Raw genomic sequence first — 22,621 nt, 5'->3', positions numbered from 1 at the left:
GTCATTTACCCAACAGCATGGAAGCAAGCTCACATCTAGCCTGTATCCAAAAAAAAAAAAGGGAGACAAATGCCAGCCATCTCAATATCATCCCATTGCTTTCACCTCAGTACATTCAAAAAGTGATGGAGAAAGTTATCAACAACCAGCTTCTTCATCACCTGGAGACTCATCAGTACCAATCACCAATATGGATTCCCCCATTCTTGTTCTACAGCCAACCTCCTAGCTCATCTCACTGACCTTTGGACTGAGGTCATGGAAAGATTTGGAGAAACTCGTGTTATTGCTCTCGATATTTCTAAAGGCATTTGAGCATATCTGGAACCAAGGCCTCCTGAAAAAGTTGCCATCTTATGGCCTCCCTTCTACACTCTGTGATTGGATTGCCAACTTCCTTACTGGTTGTTCATTGTGTGTCTCATGGTGGATGGCTTTCTCTCATCAGATTTCCCCGTCAATGCTGGAGTACCTCAGGGTTCTTGTGCTCTCCACCAACTCTTTTTCCTTTACATCAAATGACCTGCTTTCTCTGACTTCAAATCCTATCTGTAGCTTTGCTGATGAAAATACCCATCCTTCGATAAACCCTGCAGTACTCTAATATTAAATGCCTCAAGAACTTCCATAACCAATGGCTTGAACACTGACCTCCTCAATATCCTGAAATGGGGTGAAGACAACTTAGTAAATTTCAATGCTAAAAAACAAAAACTCAAGCCTGCCTTATTATCTGCAAGAAAAATCCTACCTCATCCCCTTGCATTTTTGATAATATTCCAATATCAACTTTCTCTTTTTGAGTTGATTGTCACATCCAGTTTATCCTGGCATAAACAATTATATAGCCTCCTTGGCCTCTAAAAATCGTGTTTCTTTTCCATTCTGAATATCATCTTCCTCCAAATCCTAACACTTTCAAGTCTCAAATCCATCCAACATTGAAGTACTGTTCCCACATTTGGGATGGAACATCCAAGATCTCTCTAAGAATTCTTGATGATATTCAGAAGAGGGCAATCCACTTAAATGGATGACCCTTCCTTCTCTCACAGACTCCATTCACTTTATTACTTGTGCTCTGTTGCAGTAATGCACCTGTTCTATAGGTATTTTCATGGGCATTGCTCTGAATTGGCTGCAACCATTCCTCCACTTTCTTAAAACCATAGAACAGCCACTGGTCAACACCCATACAATGTCCAGCTTTGAACATGCCAAACTAACTTCTGATCAGCTTCCTTCTCTCCATCTACCTCTATTCTTTGAAGTAATCTCAACCCTTCCCAACTGTTCTTCCCACTGAGTACAACCCCCCCCTCCCCTGCTCTTTAAGAAACATATCAACAGGCTACATTTTTCTCCTTAATCACTTGTCCACACATGACAATGTCAGTATATAGGTCTTGCGACCTTTCAGGTGTGGGGTCAACATAAAAATGAATTTCAAATCTAAAAAGTATGAAAAATGATGAGAGAGAGCTTATGAGCAGATAACCTTTGGCATCATAGATGCCTTAGCTTGAAGTACTTAAGATACTCTGCTGCAAGCCCATCTTTTAGTAGTGCTTTTGATTAAGTTTCACTGCTATAACAGTTGATTCAAACTACTGGTTTTAATTAGAAACCAGATAGACCTTAAGAGGGCAGTAAACTTCTATTCTCTATGTTACAATAGCCAGTCACATGGAGGTGGCAGTGTTTTTTTTATTTTAAGAAACTTGGATTTTTCATCCAATTTTGATATCAGGTTCAATACCAGTTTCCTTCACAATATGATCCATATAGATGACAAATAATGGAGGAGATAATGTACCCCCCACCCCCCATCTCACACCTAATTTAACATCAAATCATCTTCCCATACCTCCTTCAATTCTGACTGCTGACTTACAATTCAAATATAGACTATATACATGGAATTTACATCATATAACTGTAGCTTTTTTTGAAAGTACTAAGAGAAGAGTTCAGCTTTTCTTTTAGTACCTTTTTACATGCTTTTCCTGATCTACAAAGCTTAAATAAAGATCCTTATTATATTTGCATGATTTCTCAACTAATTGTCTTAAAGTTAAAATCTGATCCTGACTACCTCTATCTGGCCTGAATCCATCCACCAATTTCTCAAGTATACTTTCTTATAAGTCTGTCTTTTTATTGTTGATTTTCATATCAAATTTGTTACAGCAATTATTCACGTTGATTAAGGAATGCTGCAGACTTGTAGTGGATTTATTTAAAAGTATAACATCACCTATGTAAAGAGCTAAGATTAACATCACCAATTTTGATATCAAGCCTAATGACACTTCCTTTGATATGATCCACACAGATGATTAGGCAGCAAAGAGAGTGAGTAACCTTGTCTCGTCTCGTCTGATTTTACATCAGATCATCTTCTTGTTACCCATTCAATTCTAACTACTGACTCACAACTGAAATACAAACCTAATTACTGCTGCGTAACATTTCATCATTATCAAATTCCTGCCATGTACCCTCAAGGAGTGTACAGGATATGATAGTACTACATGAAAAATTTACATTATTACTAACTTCCTATCTACAATTTTCCTCCAGATCAGTCTGTTACTTGTCAAGACTCCAATATTATCAGATCTTATATTTCTGTCGTCTAAGGCACTTTGTACCCCTATCAAACCACCTACATCTTGGTCTTCCTCTGGGTCGTTTTCCTGCCAACCTGGCGGAGAACACTTGTTTTGCAAATCTTTCCTCGCTCATTCTGTTTAAATGACCATACCATCTGAGATTAGCTCTACTAACGCATTCCTGGATGCTGACAATGTCCAGTTCTTTCCTATTATCCTCATTTTTAATATGATATTGCCATTGATGCCATCTGTTCACGTCTCTAATCTTTCTCAGGACTCTCATATCTGCAGTCTCTAGTCTTTGGTCAAGTGTTTTACTTCTGACCCAGCTCTCAGATCCATAAGTTAAAACTGGTTTGAACACTGTCTTGTATACAGCTAATTTAGTGTTCCGACTAATTTCTCTTTTATTCCATATGAATTTATTCAATTGACTTCCTACTATACCAGCTTTATTGATTCTGTTGTTTATTTCCATATTTAATTTACCATCTTCACTAAAAATCATGCCTCAGTAGGCGAAATGTTTTACTTGTGCCACAGGTTCTCCGTTCACAATGCAGTTGACATTTTCAACGATTCTGCCTATTTTCATTGTCTTTGTCTTTTTATTGCTGACCTTCATACCATATCTATCACAACAGTTATTCAATTTAGTCGAGGAATCTTGCAGACTCGTAGTGGATTTATTGATAAATATAACATCGTCCACATAAAGCAAAGAGCTGACATTAACATCTCCAATTTTGATATCATGTTTAATACCACTTTCCTTCATAATGTGATGATAAACAGAGGGGATAATGTACATCCTTGTCTCACACCAGATTTAACATTAAACCATCTATCTGTACCTCCTTCAATTCTAACTGCTGACTTACAACTCAAATAAAGACTAAGTATTGCTTGATATAATGCTCCATGGCCAACATATAACTGTATAGTATTGAATAGCTTCTCTCTTGGCACCTTATCATGCGCCTTTTCCTGATCTACAAAACTCAAATAGAGATCTTTGTTATATTCCCATGATTTCTCCACTATTTGTCGTAAAGTGAAGATCTGAACCTGACATCCTCTATTTAGCTGGAATCCAGCTTGTTCTTCTCAGAAATCGTGTGTAGAGGCTTAAGTGCTGTGAGGACATCATGTTGGAGGCTTAATGGATTTTTTGCAACACTCAGAAAGGATTAAAACAGAATTTAATACTTCCTATATTTCGTCCTAGTCACTAGGACATCTATGGGGATTACAAAAACAACTAATGTAACATGAACATAAATATCATACAATACTAAGCCGAACCACGTGGGTGACACTAAAGTCCTATCTAGGTGGACCGCCCTCTAAGGGCGGTTGTAGGTGGCCTGGAATGTAAGGTGGGACCCTCTGGTGATGAGTGTTTCCCAAATCTTCAGAAGCTTAATGCAACCGTATTTATTAAGATTTGGTTGATTTCTGATGGTTAAGCTCAGTAGTGAGAGCAGTTCCACTGGAACAAAGATTGTGGGCTCTCTTGGTAAGAGTTTTAATAATGCCATATTGTTGAGAGGGGTGGTGGTGGGAGACTTTGTGAATGTATCTGCCTGTGTGTGTGTGTGTGTGTGGGTTTTCTGTATACAGTGAAGGCAAGTGTATCATTAGGCAGGCATGTAACTAAGGTGTCTAGGAAGGGTAAACAATTGTTCTTTTCCTTTTCCATAGTAAACTGGATTCTTGGATGTAGACTATTGAGATGACTGAGGAAGGAGTCTAACATGTCTGGGCCAGGAGGCCAAATAGAGAACACATCATCTGCATATCTTAGCCAGATAGAAGGTTTGAGTGGGGCTGAGTCTATGGGTCGTTTTTCGAAATCTTCTATATAGAAATTGGCAAGGGGGGGGGGGGGAAGCCATGGAGGTTCCCTCTATCTGCTTCAAAAAAAAATACAGTATCAAAAAAACAATCAGTTCCTCCCCCATTCCCCTTTCTTCTCATTAACATTTTAAAAATGCCATCACCATACTCTACATCTGTGGCACATCTGAAAAAATAGCCAAGATTCTAAAAAAGTACAACCTACACACAGCATATAAGCCCCACCGCAAACTTGCTACCCTTATCTCTTCTACGAAAGATCAGCTCCCTCCTATCTCTCTGCCTGGAGTTTACAAAGTACCCTGTTCCTATAAGCTGGCATACTTTGGACAGACAGGCAGATCAGCATCCATCTGCCTGGATGAACACTAGTCTTACATATGTAAACACAACTATGGTCATTCAAGCTTGGCTGACCATGTCTTGGACACCACCCACAGGGTATCATGGAAGAAAATCACCATGCTCCACCACAGCAAATTCAAGAAAGAGAGACTATTCTTAGAAGCAGCAGCAGCTCTCAGAAATCAACCAAATCTTAATAAATATGGTTGCATTAAGCTTCTGAAGATTTGGGAAACACTCATCACCAGAGGTCCCACCTTGCATTCCAGGGCACCTACAACCGCCCTTTGAGGGTGCTCCACCTAGATAGGACTTTAGTGTCACCCACGTGGTTGGGCTTAGTATTGTATGATATTTATGTTCATGTTACATTAGTTGTTTTTGTAATCCCCATAGATGTCCTAGAGACTAGGACGAAATATAGGAAGTATTAAATTCTGTTTTAATCCTTTCTGAGTGTTGCAAAAAATCCATTAAGCCTCCAACGTGATGTTCTTCTCAGAGTTAACCTTGCACAATTTTTTTCTTATCCTTGCCTCAAGTATGGTTACATAAATCTCATTAGTAATAGATTTATGTAACCATAATACTAATTTGCATAACATTCAGTAGGGAAATTGATCTGTAATTCTCTCATTGTTTTATTGCTCTACTTCAATCATCTGTAATTCAACATTCATTTCATGCCTTCTGAATTATGCAATGAAACCAGTATAAAATTTTTATATAGTCAATTCTTACTACAGCAAACTTGTTGAGACCACAGATCAGGATTTAGGTTTTGATTTTTCACTAGTTTTGCTATAGCAAGTGAATGTGTTATAGTGGTATTTGTGATGGTGAGTTAACTGTAGTTCCATATTTGAGCATTGCTGGTTGAATATAATCTACTCCAGCTGGTTTTCCACATTTTGGGTGCCTAATGGCTCTCCCCCACTACCTCCAGTAGATATACCACTATTTTGGAATTCTCCATTTCATTTAATAATGTTTCAAATTAATTTTTTAAAAATTACTTAAATTATTAAAAAAAAACTACTCAAGACATCTAAATTAAATATATTCTGCTTTTCATTAACTCTGATCAACTGATACAGTTATCATCAATTATAAGTTTTTTGTTGTTGTTGTTTTTTAATACTAACTGAACATTGTCCATCTTTCTCATATTTATCTTCTATATTCTTACCGAAGTCTTCCCACAATTTTTAGCTACTGTTACACATCACTTATGTTCTCTCTCTCTCTGTATGTTCTCAAAGGACATGTGGAGCTAACTTGGTAGGGCAGCTTCACCCCCATGTCTTTGAATCTTGTTTTTCTTTCTTTTTTTTTTTCAGTCTGCCAATGAGTCTCCAAGGCTTATTTCTTATTTTCAAACTCTCTAATTTTTTTTAAAATAATATTTGTTGAGACCACAGATCAGGATTTAGGTTTTGATTTTTCAGTAGTTTTGCTATAGCAAGTGAATGTGTTATAGTGGTGTTTGTGATAGTGAGTTAACTGTAATTCCATATTTGAGTATTGCTGGTTGAATATAATCTACTCCAGCTGGTTTTCCAGATTTTGGGTGCCTGATGGCTCTCTCCCCCCCCACTACCTCCAGTAGATATAGATCCCTGATTTCATTCCTCTTGAATATTTTTCTACAATTCACCTGAAAGCTGGTCGACCTTTTGACTGTTTAGATTTATCCTGCCTAAAACCAATGGTGATCACTTGTTATTTTAAATTCCCTGCATATACTGATATCCAGAATCAGCATGAAGGTATCACTGTCAACAATAACACGGTCAATCAGACTGCTTATTTCTTTCCATGTGAATTTGTGTACATTTTTATGTTGGAACATTATTATATTTATTTTTATTATATGGGCACCTCCATGGAGTCTGAAGATTCATCATGGAAGACCCAATCTATCCATGCAATTTATCATACCTCTCCTTGAACCCATTAACAGACAAAGCACTAATAACCGACTCTGGCAACCCATTCCACTCATTCACCACTCTCCAAGCAAAAAATCTAATCTTCACAACTCTACTAGCCACACCTTTATTCAACTTCCATGGATGATCCTTTGTTCTAGTCCCTCTGGACAAGTGCTGAAATTTCCCTTGTATCTATCCTATAAAGCCCTATAAGCAACTTATATGTTTCTATCATATCCCCCTCTTTTTCTCCTATCAACCAACTTCTGCAATCCACACACCTTCAATCTATGCTCATAGGGAACATTCAACAGGCCGCTCACCTCTGAATCTTCTTCACCACTTCCTCATTTCCAGGAAACCCAGGAAACCAGACTTCACAGTAATTCAGATGTGGGCATATCAAGGCCTTATAAAGAGGAATAACAACTTCTTTATCTCTACTTGTTAATGTATTCTTCAATAGTCAAGTAATTAACTCTGTCTACCACCACCCCTAAATCTCTAGCTTCATCTACTTCCTGGAGTACAGTGCACCATCAATGTGATACATGGCTTGTAATCCGTTTATCCCAAAATGCATAACTTTACATTTCTTGACATTAAACTGACACCCATTAACTTTTGCTCATACTAACAGCCTATTTAAATCATTCTGCAAGTTCTTCACATTGCCTTCATTAACTATTACTCTACTTAATTTCACATCATCAGCAAACAGCTGAATATTTCCTTTCAGGTTATTTCCTATATCATTTATGTACAAATTCAACAGCAATGGTACCAGCACTGAACCTTGCAGCACACCACAGTTACCTGTTTTTACCTTGATTCTGCCCCTCCATATACCACTTTTTGATATCTGTCCAGCAGCCACCATCTTATCAACTTAGCCAGCATCATATCCATTCTCATTTGTTCTAATTTGCATAACAGAGTTCCATGTGGTATTCCAAATGCCTTTGCAAAATCATCATGTAGTCATTTCCTTTATCTAACTCAGCTGTTACTCTATTATAAAGAGTTAGTAAATTACTAAGGCATGACTGACCCTTCACAAAGCCATGTTGACTCTCAATACAGTATCATATTTTTATCTATCCATTCTTGAATTCTCCTTTTTACCAATTTTTCTAGTATTTTTACAACCATGCCTGAGATATTAATTGGTCTATAACTTGCTACTCTAGTCTTAGAACCTCCCTTATACAAAGGAATTATTTTGCTATCTTTCAACTCCGTTGAAAGGCAAAATCAGATTATGAGAAGAATCTTGCTGAGCTCTGGTAGAGTTCCAAGGGAGTTGAAAGAAAGCAAAATAATTCCTTTGCTTAGATGACCCGTAACTATATCCCAAAATAATGGGATATAGTTACGGGTCATCTAGAGGAAACAGTATTAAATTGTATACCTAGGATAAGGAGGGTTAATCAGGTAGGAGTTAAGAGAAAGGTAACCAGCAAACTCATGAGCATTGTACTTTTCATGGGTTTGCTGGTTACCTTTCTCTTAACTCCTACCTGATTAACCCTCCTTATCCTAGGTATACAATTTAATACTGTTTCCTCTAGATGACCCGTAACTATATCCCATGCACTACTAACATCCTTACACTGCAGTGTTTTATGCCATGGTATAGATTTAAGCTTCTTCCTAAGCATGTCATAATCACCTGCCTTGTAGTTCCACAAATACCCCATCTTGATAGAATATTCCTCATGTTTTACAATCTTCCAAGTCAAGACTGATAGCTGGAAGTAATCCCACATATACTTTCCATTATTATTAGCTTTGCTCTTATCTCCAATTTTTCCCCAAACATGCTATATATCTGGTGTTCATTTCCTACTTTGCTGTTTAGATCTCCAAAAAGTACCAACTTTTTCTTTATGTCAGGCTGCCTTCTCTATGACTGGAAAAATTACCCCATTTCTTCCTTATTAGAAACTTCTGTGGGATCACAGGTATAAACAAGTCTCACTGTCCAAATCCTTATTTAAAAGAATCTGATCTGTTGTCTATTTATTATTTTTTTTTAATTTTTATTGTTAGGTAACACCGAACCTATCAATTGGGTACTTAACTGATTCTTCTTCTGTTCCACTTCTTTTCCGTTGATACTTAATATGCTGATCCTGCTTATCTTGAATTCTGCTGAAGTTGAGTTGGGGTTTGTTATAGTAGCTGAATTTCACTATTTGCCATGGTTGCCAATGAAAACAGTCGTTAAATGGTTTTGTGAAATTTCATCATGTTGTTCCATCATTTTATTTTAGTTTACTCTAATAAAAAAACAATTTTGTTAGCTAAATTCCAAACTACCAAGCCCATCAGCCTTCATTCAGTATCTAGGTATACCTACTAACAGGATGCACCACAAGGTGAGATTGGAGATTAGATCAGAAGCCCTTGTCCTGTCTACATTCTTTAAATGGTTGTATGAAGGTTGCCTCCCAATTATCTAGTTTTGTTCCTTAAGTAAATCCTATCATAGAAGAAAAATTAAAAGAATTCATGAATACTTAATTTTGTTGAGCATTTATTTATTTATTTTTACTTTAACTTAAAATAAAACGCTCACCCGAGCCTCTATGGTTTTGTTTAAGGCAGTAATTACTCTGTCCTTCTCTTCCAACAAAAATGTTTTTCTGTCAAATTGCATCGTCAAATCACGTATTCTGCAAAAAAAAAAAAAAAAAATGTGAAAAGAAATTTCAATTTTAATTGTAAGTGGAGGTTTCTGTGGTTTAAAAGTTCACATGGCATATTCCGGTAATTGGACCACATTTTTTTAATAAGCTATATAAAATACAATGAATTAATAAAAGACCCGACAAGTTTCATAAGTGCAAGTTGTTTGACTTGCATATTCAGGGATAATAGGTAACTTCAAGTTTAAAACACAAAGAAAAGAGAAATTATTAGTATTAGTTCATACTATACAGTTGTAGCCATCTGACTATTCATAAAATTAAAAATCAGAATGCAGATTCAAAGTAGTGCTGAGTTTAAACAATGCTGGATGATGCCATGTTCTGTTGTTCATGTTCATAATGTCCGAGGTCTGATTGAGGTATATTTTTTATCAAAGCTGATCAAACTTGGTGGATAATCCTTGATTTTTATTGCATTGTGTTGGTATTTTAAGTATGTTTGCAGCTTGTTTAAATTTCCTTATGTAACAGTTTTTTTTCTATGTAAGACATGTTTGTTTTCTGCCAGAGTACATTATGGCCGGTGGAAGTGGTATGGAAAGCTAGACCTGATTTGTGTTTTCTTCTGTTTTGCACATTCTTTTGGTGTTCGTTCATGCAAATTTCCCCAGATCTTCCTATCTGTCCTACGTAGCAGCAAGAAAAATTGGTGTGAGCACAATAAAACCAATGATCTAATCAAAAAGATACCTAATTGGACTGAAGAACTCAAAAGAACTCTACAATCAAAACACCCATTAGTTGCAAGAATTTATGGTGTACCAAAAATTCATAAGAGAGGTATTCCCTTAAGACCAATAGTAGATGGTAGAGACTTTCCGACCTCTAATTTATCAAAACATCTCGTCAATATGATTTTACCTCGTACAGGAAAAACATCATCTTTCATCAAGAACAGTACATATTTTATTGAGAAGGTAAAAGATATTTACATTGGATCTTCAGACATCTTAGCAGTTTGGACGTTATCAGCCTATTTACAAATGCTTCAAGAAACGAAACTGTGAATCTCCTTCAAGACCTCTTTCCTCCGGACATCGTAGATCTTTATAAACAGTGTATAAATAATACTTTTTTCATGTATCAAGACAAATTTTGGGAACAATAAGAAGGATTAGCTATGGGCTCTTCTCTCTCTCCAGCTTTAGCTAATCTATTTATGGAAAATTTCGAAAATAATGCTTTAAACAATTATAATAAAAAACCAAAAATATGGCTACGTAATGTAGACGATATATTCATCATATGGCCAGGAACAACAGATGAACTCATTGCTTTCAAAGATTACCTAAATAATTTGCATAATAATATAAAATTTACTTTAGAACAAGAACTTAGAAAACTGCCTTTTCTAGACATTCTATTAGAAGTCAATGAAAAGGATAATAAACTTTCTTTCTCAATATATAGAAAAACCCCAACAACACAGGAAGATTTCTTAATGCAGCCTCACACCACCACCCTTCGCAAAATATAGGTCTAATAAAAACCCTAAGGGCAAGAGCGTATAACATTTCCAGCACAGAAAAACAGAGAAATGAAGAATTAGAATATCTAACACAGATCTTTCAAAAGAATGGTTATGAAACCAAGACTATCAAAAAAATCCTCCACACACCTCCTACAAGCATCTCTCAGAAACAAGATTTCAAAAACGCTATCACGCTTCCATATATCAAAAATGTTACAGACAAGATGGCTAAATTATTTAACAAATATAACATCAAAGTAGCCTTTCTGCCGCTGGAAAAAATTTCGAAATTTCAAAAACGCTATCAAAAACATGATTAAAAGAAGGTAAGCAACTAGCATAAGAAAGGTTTCATGTTTAGTGAAGTAATGCAGTTAATCTGATATACACACACACACACACACACACACACACAGGCAGTACTTGACTCATGACATATGTGACTTACAACCACTCAGTTATTCCTTACATGTTCACTGAGATTATTTGAAACATAATATCTTACATTGTACAAAGAATGTATATGGAGTGAGGTAACAGCAGAGTATGGAATTATGTTTGGAAGAAGCTGCTGAAAATATGTCTATTACATTGAAGGATTTGACAAGGACAAAGCCCTACAAGGTGACTGATGACACGATAATGCTACTATCTGAAGAGTTGGTTGACAATGATTTAGAGCAGTGGTTCCCAACTTATTTTAATCACGGAACCCTTTTCACCTTGATAAAAAAATTTTTGTAACATTGACAATTTTTAGTGATTATAAATAAAACAACAAATAAAAAAAAATCGAAAATAATTTATTAAAAATACAAAAAAAAAATTAATAATGGAAAAGCAAATATTATTAATTAAAATTGGTAATTAGTGTGAAGATTAAACTACTTTTCTTTCAAAATTTGGTTTAATTGTGGAGAACTGAATTTTAATATCAGGAGTAGCATCCAACTTACTTCTGTATTTTGTTTTTGTTGCAGCATAGAGCAAAAATCCACTTTCACTTATTCTTTTAAGCCACACCAAAAGGCATTTAATGGAACTTCATTAAATTTAACTTTTATTTGGCTGTTTGATGTCAGGTTTAAACTTCCACCCAGAAGACTGTACACTTGGAAATCGCCTCAAGATAACCAACATAACATTAGCCGAAATCAAATTGATTATATACTGATAAATAAAAGATTCCACAGTAGTATAAAGAGTGCAAAGACTTATCCTGGGGCAGATATCTCATCAGACCACAATCCCATAGTTGCAGAAGTACGTCTTCGATTAAAATCAGCTAAAAAATCACAAAAGAAGAAAAAGAAAATTGATGTTGAAAAACTGAAAGATCCGAACATAAATAAAAGTGCCAAGACACAGCTTAACCTGCGATTACAACAGATTAACATAGAAGAAAATAAAAGTGTGGAATCTCTTTGGAATAGCTTAAAGAATGCCACCGTAACAACAAGTATTGAAGAAGTAGGTTATGTGAATAATATAAAACAACAGGAATGGATGACAGATGAGATTCTTTCTCTTATTGATACAAGAAGAATGTACAAAAACAAAGACCTAGCCAGGTATACAGAAACACATAACATCATCAAGAAAAAAATAAAAGAAGCCAAGGAAAATTGGATGAAAAATTTATGTACTGAAATTGAACTGCTTCAGAAGAAACATGATAATTTTAATCTGTATAAGAAAATCAACGAAATTTCCGGAAAACTGAAGAAAAAGCAAATAGTGTCACTAAGAGACGAAAATGGAAAAATAGTTCTAGAAGAAGAGAATAAAGCACAGATTTGGATAAAATATGTAACAGAACTTTTCAATGATACTAGACAGAAGCCTATAAATATAAAATATAACATTCAAGGACCAGCAATCGTGAAATGCGAAATAGAGAATGCTATACGAACAAGTAAAACAGGAAAAGCCAGTGGACCAGATGGTGTGCAAACAGAATTTTTAAAATTAATAGAACCAGATAACATCAAACTTCTTGAAAAACTATTTAATGAAATATATGAAAGTGATGAATTTCCATCAGATTGGCTCAAATCTACATTTATCACTATCCCAAAGAAACCCAAAGCGAATTCCTGTGGTGACTTCCAACTTATTAGTCTAATGAGCCAAACATTAAAAATATTTTTGAAAGTAATTCAGAATCGCATTTATAGAAAAAGTGAAGAAACTCTAAGTGAAACACAATTCGGCTTTCGGAATGGTTTTGGTAATAGAGAGGCCCTTTTCTGTACCCAAATATTGATACAAAAATGCATAGAAAAACAGAAATCTGTCTTTATGTGTTTCATAGATTTTGAAAAAGCATTCGACAAAGTCAGACACACTAACTTAATAGAAGTCCTTCAACAAACAAGGCTAGACGAACAAGACATAAGACTAATAACAAATCTGTATTGGAATCAGTCAGCTACCGTTCAATTAGACAACATTACCACCAGTGATATTAACATCAAAAGAGGAGTGAGACAAGGATGTGTGCTCTCACCACTCCTGTTCAACATATACGCAGAGATAATCTTTAAAAAAGCATTGGAAGAATGTCCAGAGGGATCACAATAAATGGAAAGATTGTTAACAACCTACGATATGCAGATGACACCATGCTAATTGCAGATAACATTATGGATCTCCAAAAAGTCATTGACAGAGTATACATAGAAAGCCAAAGAATGGGAATAAATATAAACATCAACAAGACAAAATGCATGATCATCAGCAAACATCCAGCCTCATCAATGAAACTGACACTCAATGGGAAAAATATTGATCAAGTGTCAAGATATAAATATCTTGGTTGTTGGCTTAATGAACGGTGGGATCCAGAAATAGATATAAAGACAAGGATTGAAGTTGCACGGCAGTCCTTCATGAAAATGAGAACACTATTCTGCAATAAAGACCTAAACATGGAAGTCAGATGCCGAATGCTGAAATGTTACGTGTGGTCTATTCTGCTCTATGGAGTTGAAACATGGATATTGAAGGCGACAACCATCACGAAAATCGAAGCCTTTAAGATGTGGCTATACAGAAGAATGCTAAAGATATCATGGACAGAAAAAATTACCAATGAAGAGGTCTTAAAATCCATTGGCAAAGCTAAACATCTTGTACAAATAATCAAGAAACGAAAAACATCATATCTTGGCCACATCATGAGAAACAGCAAATACCAACTTCTACAAACTATTTTGGTAGGAAGAATTGATGCAAAGGAACTAGAGGAAGAAAAAGAATATCATGGTTTGACAACATCAAGACGTGGACAGGAAAGAGCAGTGCACAACTGCTCAGATTAGCACAAGAGCGCAGTTTGTTCGCCAAGATGGTCGCTGACCTTCGATAGAAGATAGCACAATAAGAAGATGTCAGGTTGATGAGATTTTCATATTCTGAAGATAGTTCCTCTAGTTTTTCTTTAATATTGATAGGATTGAAAACCCAATAGCTACTGTCATCTTTTAGTAGATGAAAGTACTCAATTAATGCCATATTTATTGATCTTGGATGAAAAATAATTTCTTTTCGAATTTTCTCATCACTTTCATGGTTCGATTCCTGTAAAAAGTCATTTAAAGTTGGAAATGGATCCACATTATTTTTTTTTCAACAGCTATGATCCAGTATTGTAACTTTCGTAATAATGATTGTAATTTATCTTTTGTGTTGAAAATATTTATATTTTTTTCTTGAAGAGAGAGAGAAACATCATTCAATTTTGTGAATGATATTTCCTCTCTCCCTTCCAGGAAAAAATGTAAACAGAAATTTGAAATTTTGAAACTAATTAAAAATTTGTTATTGTGTAAGATTATGATGAGCTCTTCTCATAATGCAAACAATCTGACAAGAACTCTGCCACTTGACAGCCATCTAATTTTAGTATGTACCAGCAAAGATGTAAGTTGGCTGCTCATATCTTCCCATATAATTTTGAATAACCTTCTTTTCAACAGTGGTGTTTTCACAAAATTAATAATTTTCACTACTTTATCTAAAATACATTTTAAAGATTAAGAGATATTTCGAGCAACCAGTGCATGTCTATGAAGAACACAGTGACTACTTGTACACTTTTATTTTCGATTTTTTTTTAGAAAAAGAGATGTAATTTTGGAAAATTTGTTGTATGACTTCCCCACCCCAGTATACTCCTCCTATTTTATGAGGAATCAGTGTTGGGTAGGGAAAAAAAAAAGCAAACAATTGATCAGTTGATCCATTAAATCGATAAAATATAAAATGACCATTCTATTGCTATTTTGATTGTAGAATATTTCTATTTCATGACTTTTGGCATTTTTGTAGATGCAATATTAAAAACAATATACATTAACTAGTTATTGTATTCAGATCAACAATATAACTTAACACAATTCACTAATTTTTATAAATATAATGTAATGCTAATAATGACTGCATTTACAGACAAGTATAATCATCTGCTTAAAAAGCATGGTAAAAATAGCAATTAATTTTTTTTAATATAAAGATAATAGAATGTTTTAGTGAATACTGTGCATTTTAACATGAATGAAATGTAAATGATTAGATATACAACATTTGTTACCAGCATTGCAATTACTACCCCCACCAGTAGCAAATACTCTGATCCAGAGATAACCCACTGCACTTATTAAAAATAAATAAACTTACTTTTCTTCCATTTCTGCCATATCATTATCATATTTCAATTTTAAATTCACATGTTCTTGTTCTTTTCTCTGCAATTCCCAATTTAAAGAATCACCAGATGCCTGAAACATTTCATTAAAAATGAAATTTAGTGTCATAGTTTATAAACTAAAGAAAATTAATTAAAAGACAATAAATGCCTATAACAAAATCAGAGTTAATGATTTTTGAGTCTACAGAATAATTTTTACTATAAGAAAATACTACAGCTGAGATAATTCTGTTGATTGTTATATTCAGGCAATAGCTATAACAGTAAACACCATTATAGCTATTGCCAAAATGCAATTTCAAGTAGTGATGTGAATAAATTTCAAAATGAGAAATTGGACAATGGGACTTATTATTATTTCAGGTGTCTCCAGGGACTCATCGACGGAGGCTCTAAACATCATGTCCACACAACTATACGACATTCTCGCAGTATCTATCATACTTTGCCTTGAACTCGCTCACCGTCGTAGCACCCACAACAGACTCTGGCAGCTTATTCCACTCATTTACCACTCTAAAAGTAAAGAACCCAGCTCTAACACCCATGCTAACCACACTCTTGCCCAGCTTCCATAGGTGTCCCCTAGTTCTCACACCATTAGTCCTGATCTCAAAAATATCCTCTGAATTAATCCTATAGAAACCCTTTAGCAATTTGAATGTCTCAATCATATCTTCCCTTTTCTGCCTATCAACTAGTTTCTGCAACCCACAAATCTTCAACCTGTTCTCATATGATTCATTCCATACACCTGCTATCATCTTAGTCACTCGCCTCTGGATCCTCTCCACCTCCTCCCCATCAAGAAGGAACTGAGGTGACCAAATCTAGGCACAGTAGTCGAGATGAGGTATTATCAAGGCTCGTTACAGAGGTACAATAACTTGCTTGTCTCTGCTCGTCAAGGTATTTTTCAACAACCAAGTGAGTTGATGAGCTGATTTAGCTACTTTTGCAATGTGCCCCCTAAACTTCATCTTCCTATCCACCAACACTCCCAAGTCCCTGCCCTCATCAGTCTCCTGGAGTACAGCTCCACCAACGTGGTATACTGCTGCTAATCTTTTCGCCCCAAAATGCATAACCTTACATTTTGTCACATTAAACTGACATCCATTCTCCTTAGCCCAGAACTCCAATCTATCCAAGTCATCATGCAAGATTTTGACATCTTCTACATTCACTATCGCCCTACCCAACTTTGCATCATCAGCGAACAAATGAACTGTTCCTCTTAGATCCTTCCCTATATCGTTAATGAACAGATTAAACAGCAGTGGTCCAAGAACAGAACCCTGCGGCACACCACTAGTCACAGGCAGTCTTTTGGACTCTACTCCTGAATAAACTACTCTTTGATATCTCTCTCCATCAACCACCCACCTATCCATTTCACCAACCCTATATCCATTCCCATATGTTGTAGTTTATGGATTAGAATTCCATGTGGTATCCTATCAAACGCCTTTGCCAGGTACAGCAGTATCACCGTAAACCCATTACCCTTATCCAGTTCAGCCGTCACCTTGTTATAAAACTTGAGCAAGTTACTGAGGCATGATCTGCCCTTCACAAAGCCATGCTGTCCCCTGTACAGTATCTCATTTTCATCAATCCATTTCTGTATTTTTCCCTTGACTACTTTCTCCAAGACCTTGACAACGACTCCTGATATGCTGATCGGTCGGTAATTTGCAACCATAGTCTTGGATCCTCCTTTATGCAGTGAAACTATTTTCCCCTCTTTCCACACCTTCAGAACTAAACCAAGACTCAGATTAAACAACATGGTCAATGGCACTGATAATTCCTTAGCCACTTCACGCAAGACCCATGCCGGTATACCATCCAATCCCACAGATGTATTCACATTTAGGTTCTGTAATAGACTATTCTCCTCCACTTCATTCGTCACAATTCCCGTATAAACTAATGTTTCCTTCATTTTTTCAATGTCACCACCTGGATGATATACTTTTGCAAAGTGCTCGCTCAGTAACTCCACTATATCGACTGATTCAATGACCTCCTTACCATCGTCATTCCTTAAAATCATTTTGCCGTGTACAGTTTTTTTCTTGCTTGCAGCATATTGAAAGAACTGTTTGGGATTCTCTTTAGCTGGCATAGCTAGTTTCCTTTCATAATCCGCTTTTGCTTTTCTTACCACACTCGTTACCCTTCTGGCCTGCACTTTATACCGTTCGTGTGCCTGCAGGTCACCCCTTTCTTTAAATTCCCTCCACAGTTGTTTCTTTTTTTGCAGCTCAAGCTTAATGGTGTTATTCATCCATTTAACCCCTACTTGTTTTACTATTCGGACCCTAGGTATACAATCAGCCACAACCTCCTGTAAATGCTCCTTGACCACTTTCCATGCTCTATCGACGTCCAGCCCTTGCAGTTGTACATGCCATGGCACTGATCTAAGCAATCTCCTAAGCCTGTCATACTTGCCAGCACGGTAATTCCACATACACCCTGTCTTAATCGAAAATTCCACACCTTTAGCCACCTCCCAGGTCAAGACCTTATGATCACTCTCTCACCAATAGGTGGCAATATGGTCATATTCATTATAGTCAAATTCTGAGATGCTATTATCAGGTCAAGCACTCTCACACCCCTAGTATTTTCAATTACATGCTGTCTCAGATAGTTATCCCTTAATAATTGAATAAAATCCATTTCCTTCCTCACATGTGTCCTCTCCTCTTTCCAATCAATGTTACCATAGTTGAAATCCCCCATAATAATTACCCTCCCACTCATTTCATCAATTTGTTTATGCATACTATCTCCACCATCTATTCCATCACCTGGTCTATAGCAGCACCCAACTGTATATTTTATTCTGCCAGTCTCAATCTCACACCAAATGGCCTCAAATGAACTCCTTTCACTATCCTGTGATACAACTTCAATTCTCTTTGGCTGCAGTTCATCAGCTATCATCAATAACACCCCTCCCCCCCCCATTTTATTCTCTCTGTCCCTCCTAAACACACACTATAACCTACACGTTCTATCCCACTAACTATATCATCTTCCGTCAGCCATGTTTCACTAATGCCAATAACCTGTGGCCAGGAAGAACCAATCAAGGCCAAAAATTCTTCCTTCTTGTTCCTAATACTCCTGGCATTAGTATACATAAAATGCAGTGATCCCTTTGTCCCACCCCTATGTTGATGCGTTATTCTAAATGTCCCATTCCCATTTTTTGGTCCTTAGTGCTGGCTCAGTTACTTTATATACATTCTTACACTCAACTATCTCACTGATGTCTGCATATCCACTCCCCCCCATCTCCTTGGTAGTTCTAGTTTTCCTGGTTCTGCACATCCATTTTCACTTCATTCAGCAACACTTTTTTCAGTCTCCGCACACTAAGTCCATTCAAATGCAGGCCATCCATCTTGTATAAATCCTTTCGTCCATCAAACTCATTCCACACCACACCGTCTGCATAACCTGCGCATGATGTCATTTGCGATTATGGCCTTCCTTCTAAACTCCTCTCTGTCATACCGCAGCAACAGACTCACCATTCTAACTCTGTCACTCTTTTCATTCGCTACCTTTAACAATACTTTCAAGTCCTCTCTCATAAAAAATTTCTCCTTTCAATTCATTCGTACCCGATTATGCCAGAGAAAGTTCTATTAAGGAAGAAACAGAATTTTTCAAGTCATTAAAGAGGACAGTTGAAATAAAAAAGCTGGTTTTTGTTAGGGATCTCAAATAAGAAATCAATAACAGATTTCTGTTCAGGACTATTCATTACTGACAACAATGTTCCAACAAAATTATGTGCATAAATTCACATAGAGATAACACAAAAAAAAATAAGTCTTTTTGATTATGATTGCTGATAGTGATTATCCATCTTATTTTCAGATAAGACTATGATCTGACTAGATGATCTGAAATATCATCATTTAGTTTTAAGAAGGAAAAAAATGACTATCAACATTGAAAATGAGAACAAGTACCAAACTTTTAATCCAAGAAAAAAAGTTCTAGAGGCAAACTGCAGACTCAAATATATTATCCAAGAAGTTAGCCAGGAAGGCAAGTGTGAAACTGTCACAAGAATGGAATAACCAGAAGTTATTGACATTTTTTTTTATCCCCCCTTCTTTCTCGTGTTTATTGACAACTTCCTTACATCTCCCTGGGAAAGAAGAAATCGAACTCAAATTGCTTAAGGAGTTAGCTTTTATTCTTAGAGAATACAAAGACAACAACAAAAAAAAACATCTAAGAAAGGTTTGTTTCTTGGGCATTTTATAGCACAAGTATGGCTGTGGACTTACTGGACCAGAAAATGACCACAAGAGTATACAAGTTAACAAAAACAAGTACATAAAATAGATAAAAGCAGTTGTAAAATAATCAATGAAAAAAAATTCATAAAGCATAAATAAAAAACAATAACGTATTAAAGGGCATATATGAGAAATAAACGATCTATATGTATAAGATAAAAGATGTTAATTGTTTTTAATAATTAAAAAAAAACATACATGTAAAAGAAGCATCTGTTGAATCTGATAAAATCTGTGAGTGTATATGACTGATTGTGAAAACAGGTAAAATAATGAATTGTGCTGCTTCAGGAAATTGACAACATAAACTAATAACTAAAAAATTTCAATTATTAATTCCTATACCTCACCAAAGTTAAATTGGCATCTGCAGGGATTAATACATTGGTATTGCACATTTCAGTAACACAGATAGAATCTCTCCTGTTCCATCTTTACTGAAGCGTGCCCATACGCACGTGTTTGATACCAATGTATTAATCCCTGAAGATGATCCCTGACAATAATTAAAAATGTTTAGTTATTATCTAGTCTACACTGTCAATTTTCTGGAACAACAAAATGTGCGAGAATCAATGTATAAGCCTAAACACAAGGGCAGCTAAAATAATGATTGTGTGTGGAGTTGAGAGAGTACATGTGAGTTCAAATCCTGTGCAGATTAGACTGCCACTTTCTGGATTAATTTGGAAGAGCTTATTGTTAGTCTCTTTAGTCCAAGATGATTGCCACTGGGATAGAAGTTTTTGATAATCTGCCAGTAATCAGCATATGGAACAAGCCAACAGTGGGTGTTTGAGAAACAAGCTGACCTATCTGCAGGCTTGTTTCCCCTTGATCCCAACATGGCTTGAAATCCAATAGAAGTATACATACACATGGAAGTAACTTTCATAACTGAAAGAAAATGCTTGGATTCAAGAGAACGCTGGATGTTATTGTTGCTCCAGACTTTTTACAGCCTGAAGAGAACTTTGCAATTCTGAATACATCATGTGCCTTTAGTAGTGAAGCAATCTGCTGTTAGTGCAAGCTCTATTACATACAGTGTTCTGTTGTAAAGTTATTACATCTGGTGAAATTTGTGCAGATATAATACTGCCTGGAAAGATGGTAGAAGATTCCATTAGGTCCTCCAATTTTGAACTTTTGTGTAGACAAGCACAAAATCAGCATATTCAATTTTATGATCTTTTGAAGAGCTGCTGGTAGATAATAAGAAAGGTGGAAAATTTCAGTGCCTGCTAAACAAAAAGCTACACGCTGGTACATAAGGATGTCATGATAAAAGTGTGTTTATGGCAGTCTGTCTAGTGTTGTAGAGATTCTCAAATTATGGCCCAAAGATAGTTGGATACGTGGAAAACAACCCTTTCAACAAACATCCTGGAGTTTACAATATTCCATGTTCTTGTGGCCTTACTTACATAGGGCAAACATCTAGAAGTTCAGAAATAAGGCAAAATGAGCATATTGGAGATCTCAATAACAACAGAGAAGATTGGAATGCCAGATCAAACTTAACATTCCATTTCTCCCACATTCACCACAATATTGAATGAGACAAGAACTCCATGCCTTACATAAAAGACAACTTCAGCACCCAGAGAGAGGTTACGATGGTGATCTACTCACAAGGCACTCTCAACAGAAACCAAGGAATTTGGAAGTCGCTTATTAGATCTTTCGACACATCGGACTTTAATTTTTCTTCAAACTATCATGCACACCTGCTGAACAACGAGTGACCTGTGCCAGCTTCCACGCTCCACATGTTTCTGTTTTTACTTGTATTTTTGAGTAATGGTTCCCACATATTTGGTTTTTAGTTATGTAATGATTCATATTTACTGCTTATTGTATATTTGCTTATTCTTCCTAACCCAGACAAAGCCACTAGCATATGTGCTGAAACTAGTAGGTTTAATTAAATAACTATTACGACCTATAAACCAAGTGTTAGTTATTTTTTTTTGTTGTTAATTTGTTTTTGGTCGAAAAAAAATCAACACTTGTCATAGCTGTATATCAGTTATTTAGACACAAGTGTTAATGAAGATGGCCCATTAAACATGGAAGTAGACAACAGAATAAGGAAAGTATGTGGGAGGCCAGCTGAATGTGAAACAAGAGAAATTAGCCAAGACATCAAACTAGCCATTACACAAAACAACACTCAAAGCAATTTTTAGCTTATGAAATAAAGCATTCAATCAAAGATTAAACACCAGAGATATGAGAGCACTCAGGAAATTCATGAGACTGAACAGATAGTTTTCAATAAGAAAACTATATTAAAAATTAAGCTATTAGAGAGAAATTTGACATTAGCTCTGGCCACACACATTCTTGAATGCTAATCTATGGAGATAACATTTAACACAGAATCTTTTCTTGTCATTAAACAGGTGCTGATGCCAAGATCCAATCAAAATCGAGGAGAATGCAATAAGTGCCTAAAAAAATAATAATAATAATAAAAATACAAGATCTGACAAATACAGATTAACTAGGAAGAATTAACAGGAAGTTAGTAATAATTAGTATTATTACTAACTCCATAAGCAAGAAAATCCTGCTTATGGAGCAGGATTTTCTTGCCCTCAACTGAAAAAGTCCATCTAAAAATCCCTT

General features: G+C 35.8%; 1 protein-coding gene across 1 annotated transcript in view; it reads right to left on the bottom strand.

The window, feature by feature from the left end:
* LOC150107584 (rootletin-like) overlaps nt 1-22,621 on the bottom strand; it is a 283,556-nt gene that overhangs the window by 89,388 nt on the left and 171,547 nt on the right. The window contains exons 9-10 of the mRNA XM_090392134.1: nt 15,623-15,723; nt 9,339-9,435 (exon numbers count right to left, since the gene is read on the bottom strand). Of these exons, the coding sequence (XP_090248260.1) occupies nt 9,339-9,435; nt 15,623-15,723 (198 nt within the window). The remainder of the gene's footprint in view (nt 1-9,338; nt 9,436-15,622; nt 15,724-22,621) is intronic.

Source organism: Typopeltis vanoorti, chromosome 4 (assembly GCF_054136105.1).
Source record: "Typopeltis vanoorti isolate ZY-2024b chromosome 4, IOZ_Tvanoo_1.0, whole genome shotgun sequence".
Taxonomy (NCBI): Eukaryota; Metazoa; Arthropoda; class Arachnida; order Uropygi; family Thelyphonidae; genus Typopeltis; species Typopeltis vanoorti.
The sequence above is the reverse complement of the archived record's forward strand: the minus strand, read 5'-3'. Positions and strand labels throughout refer to the sequence as shown.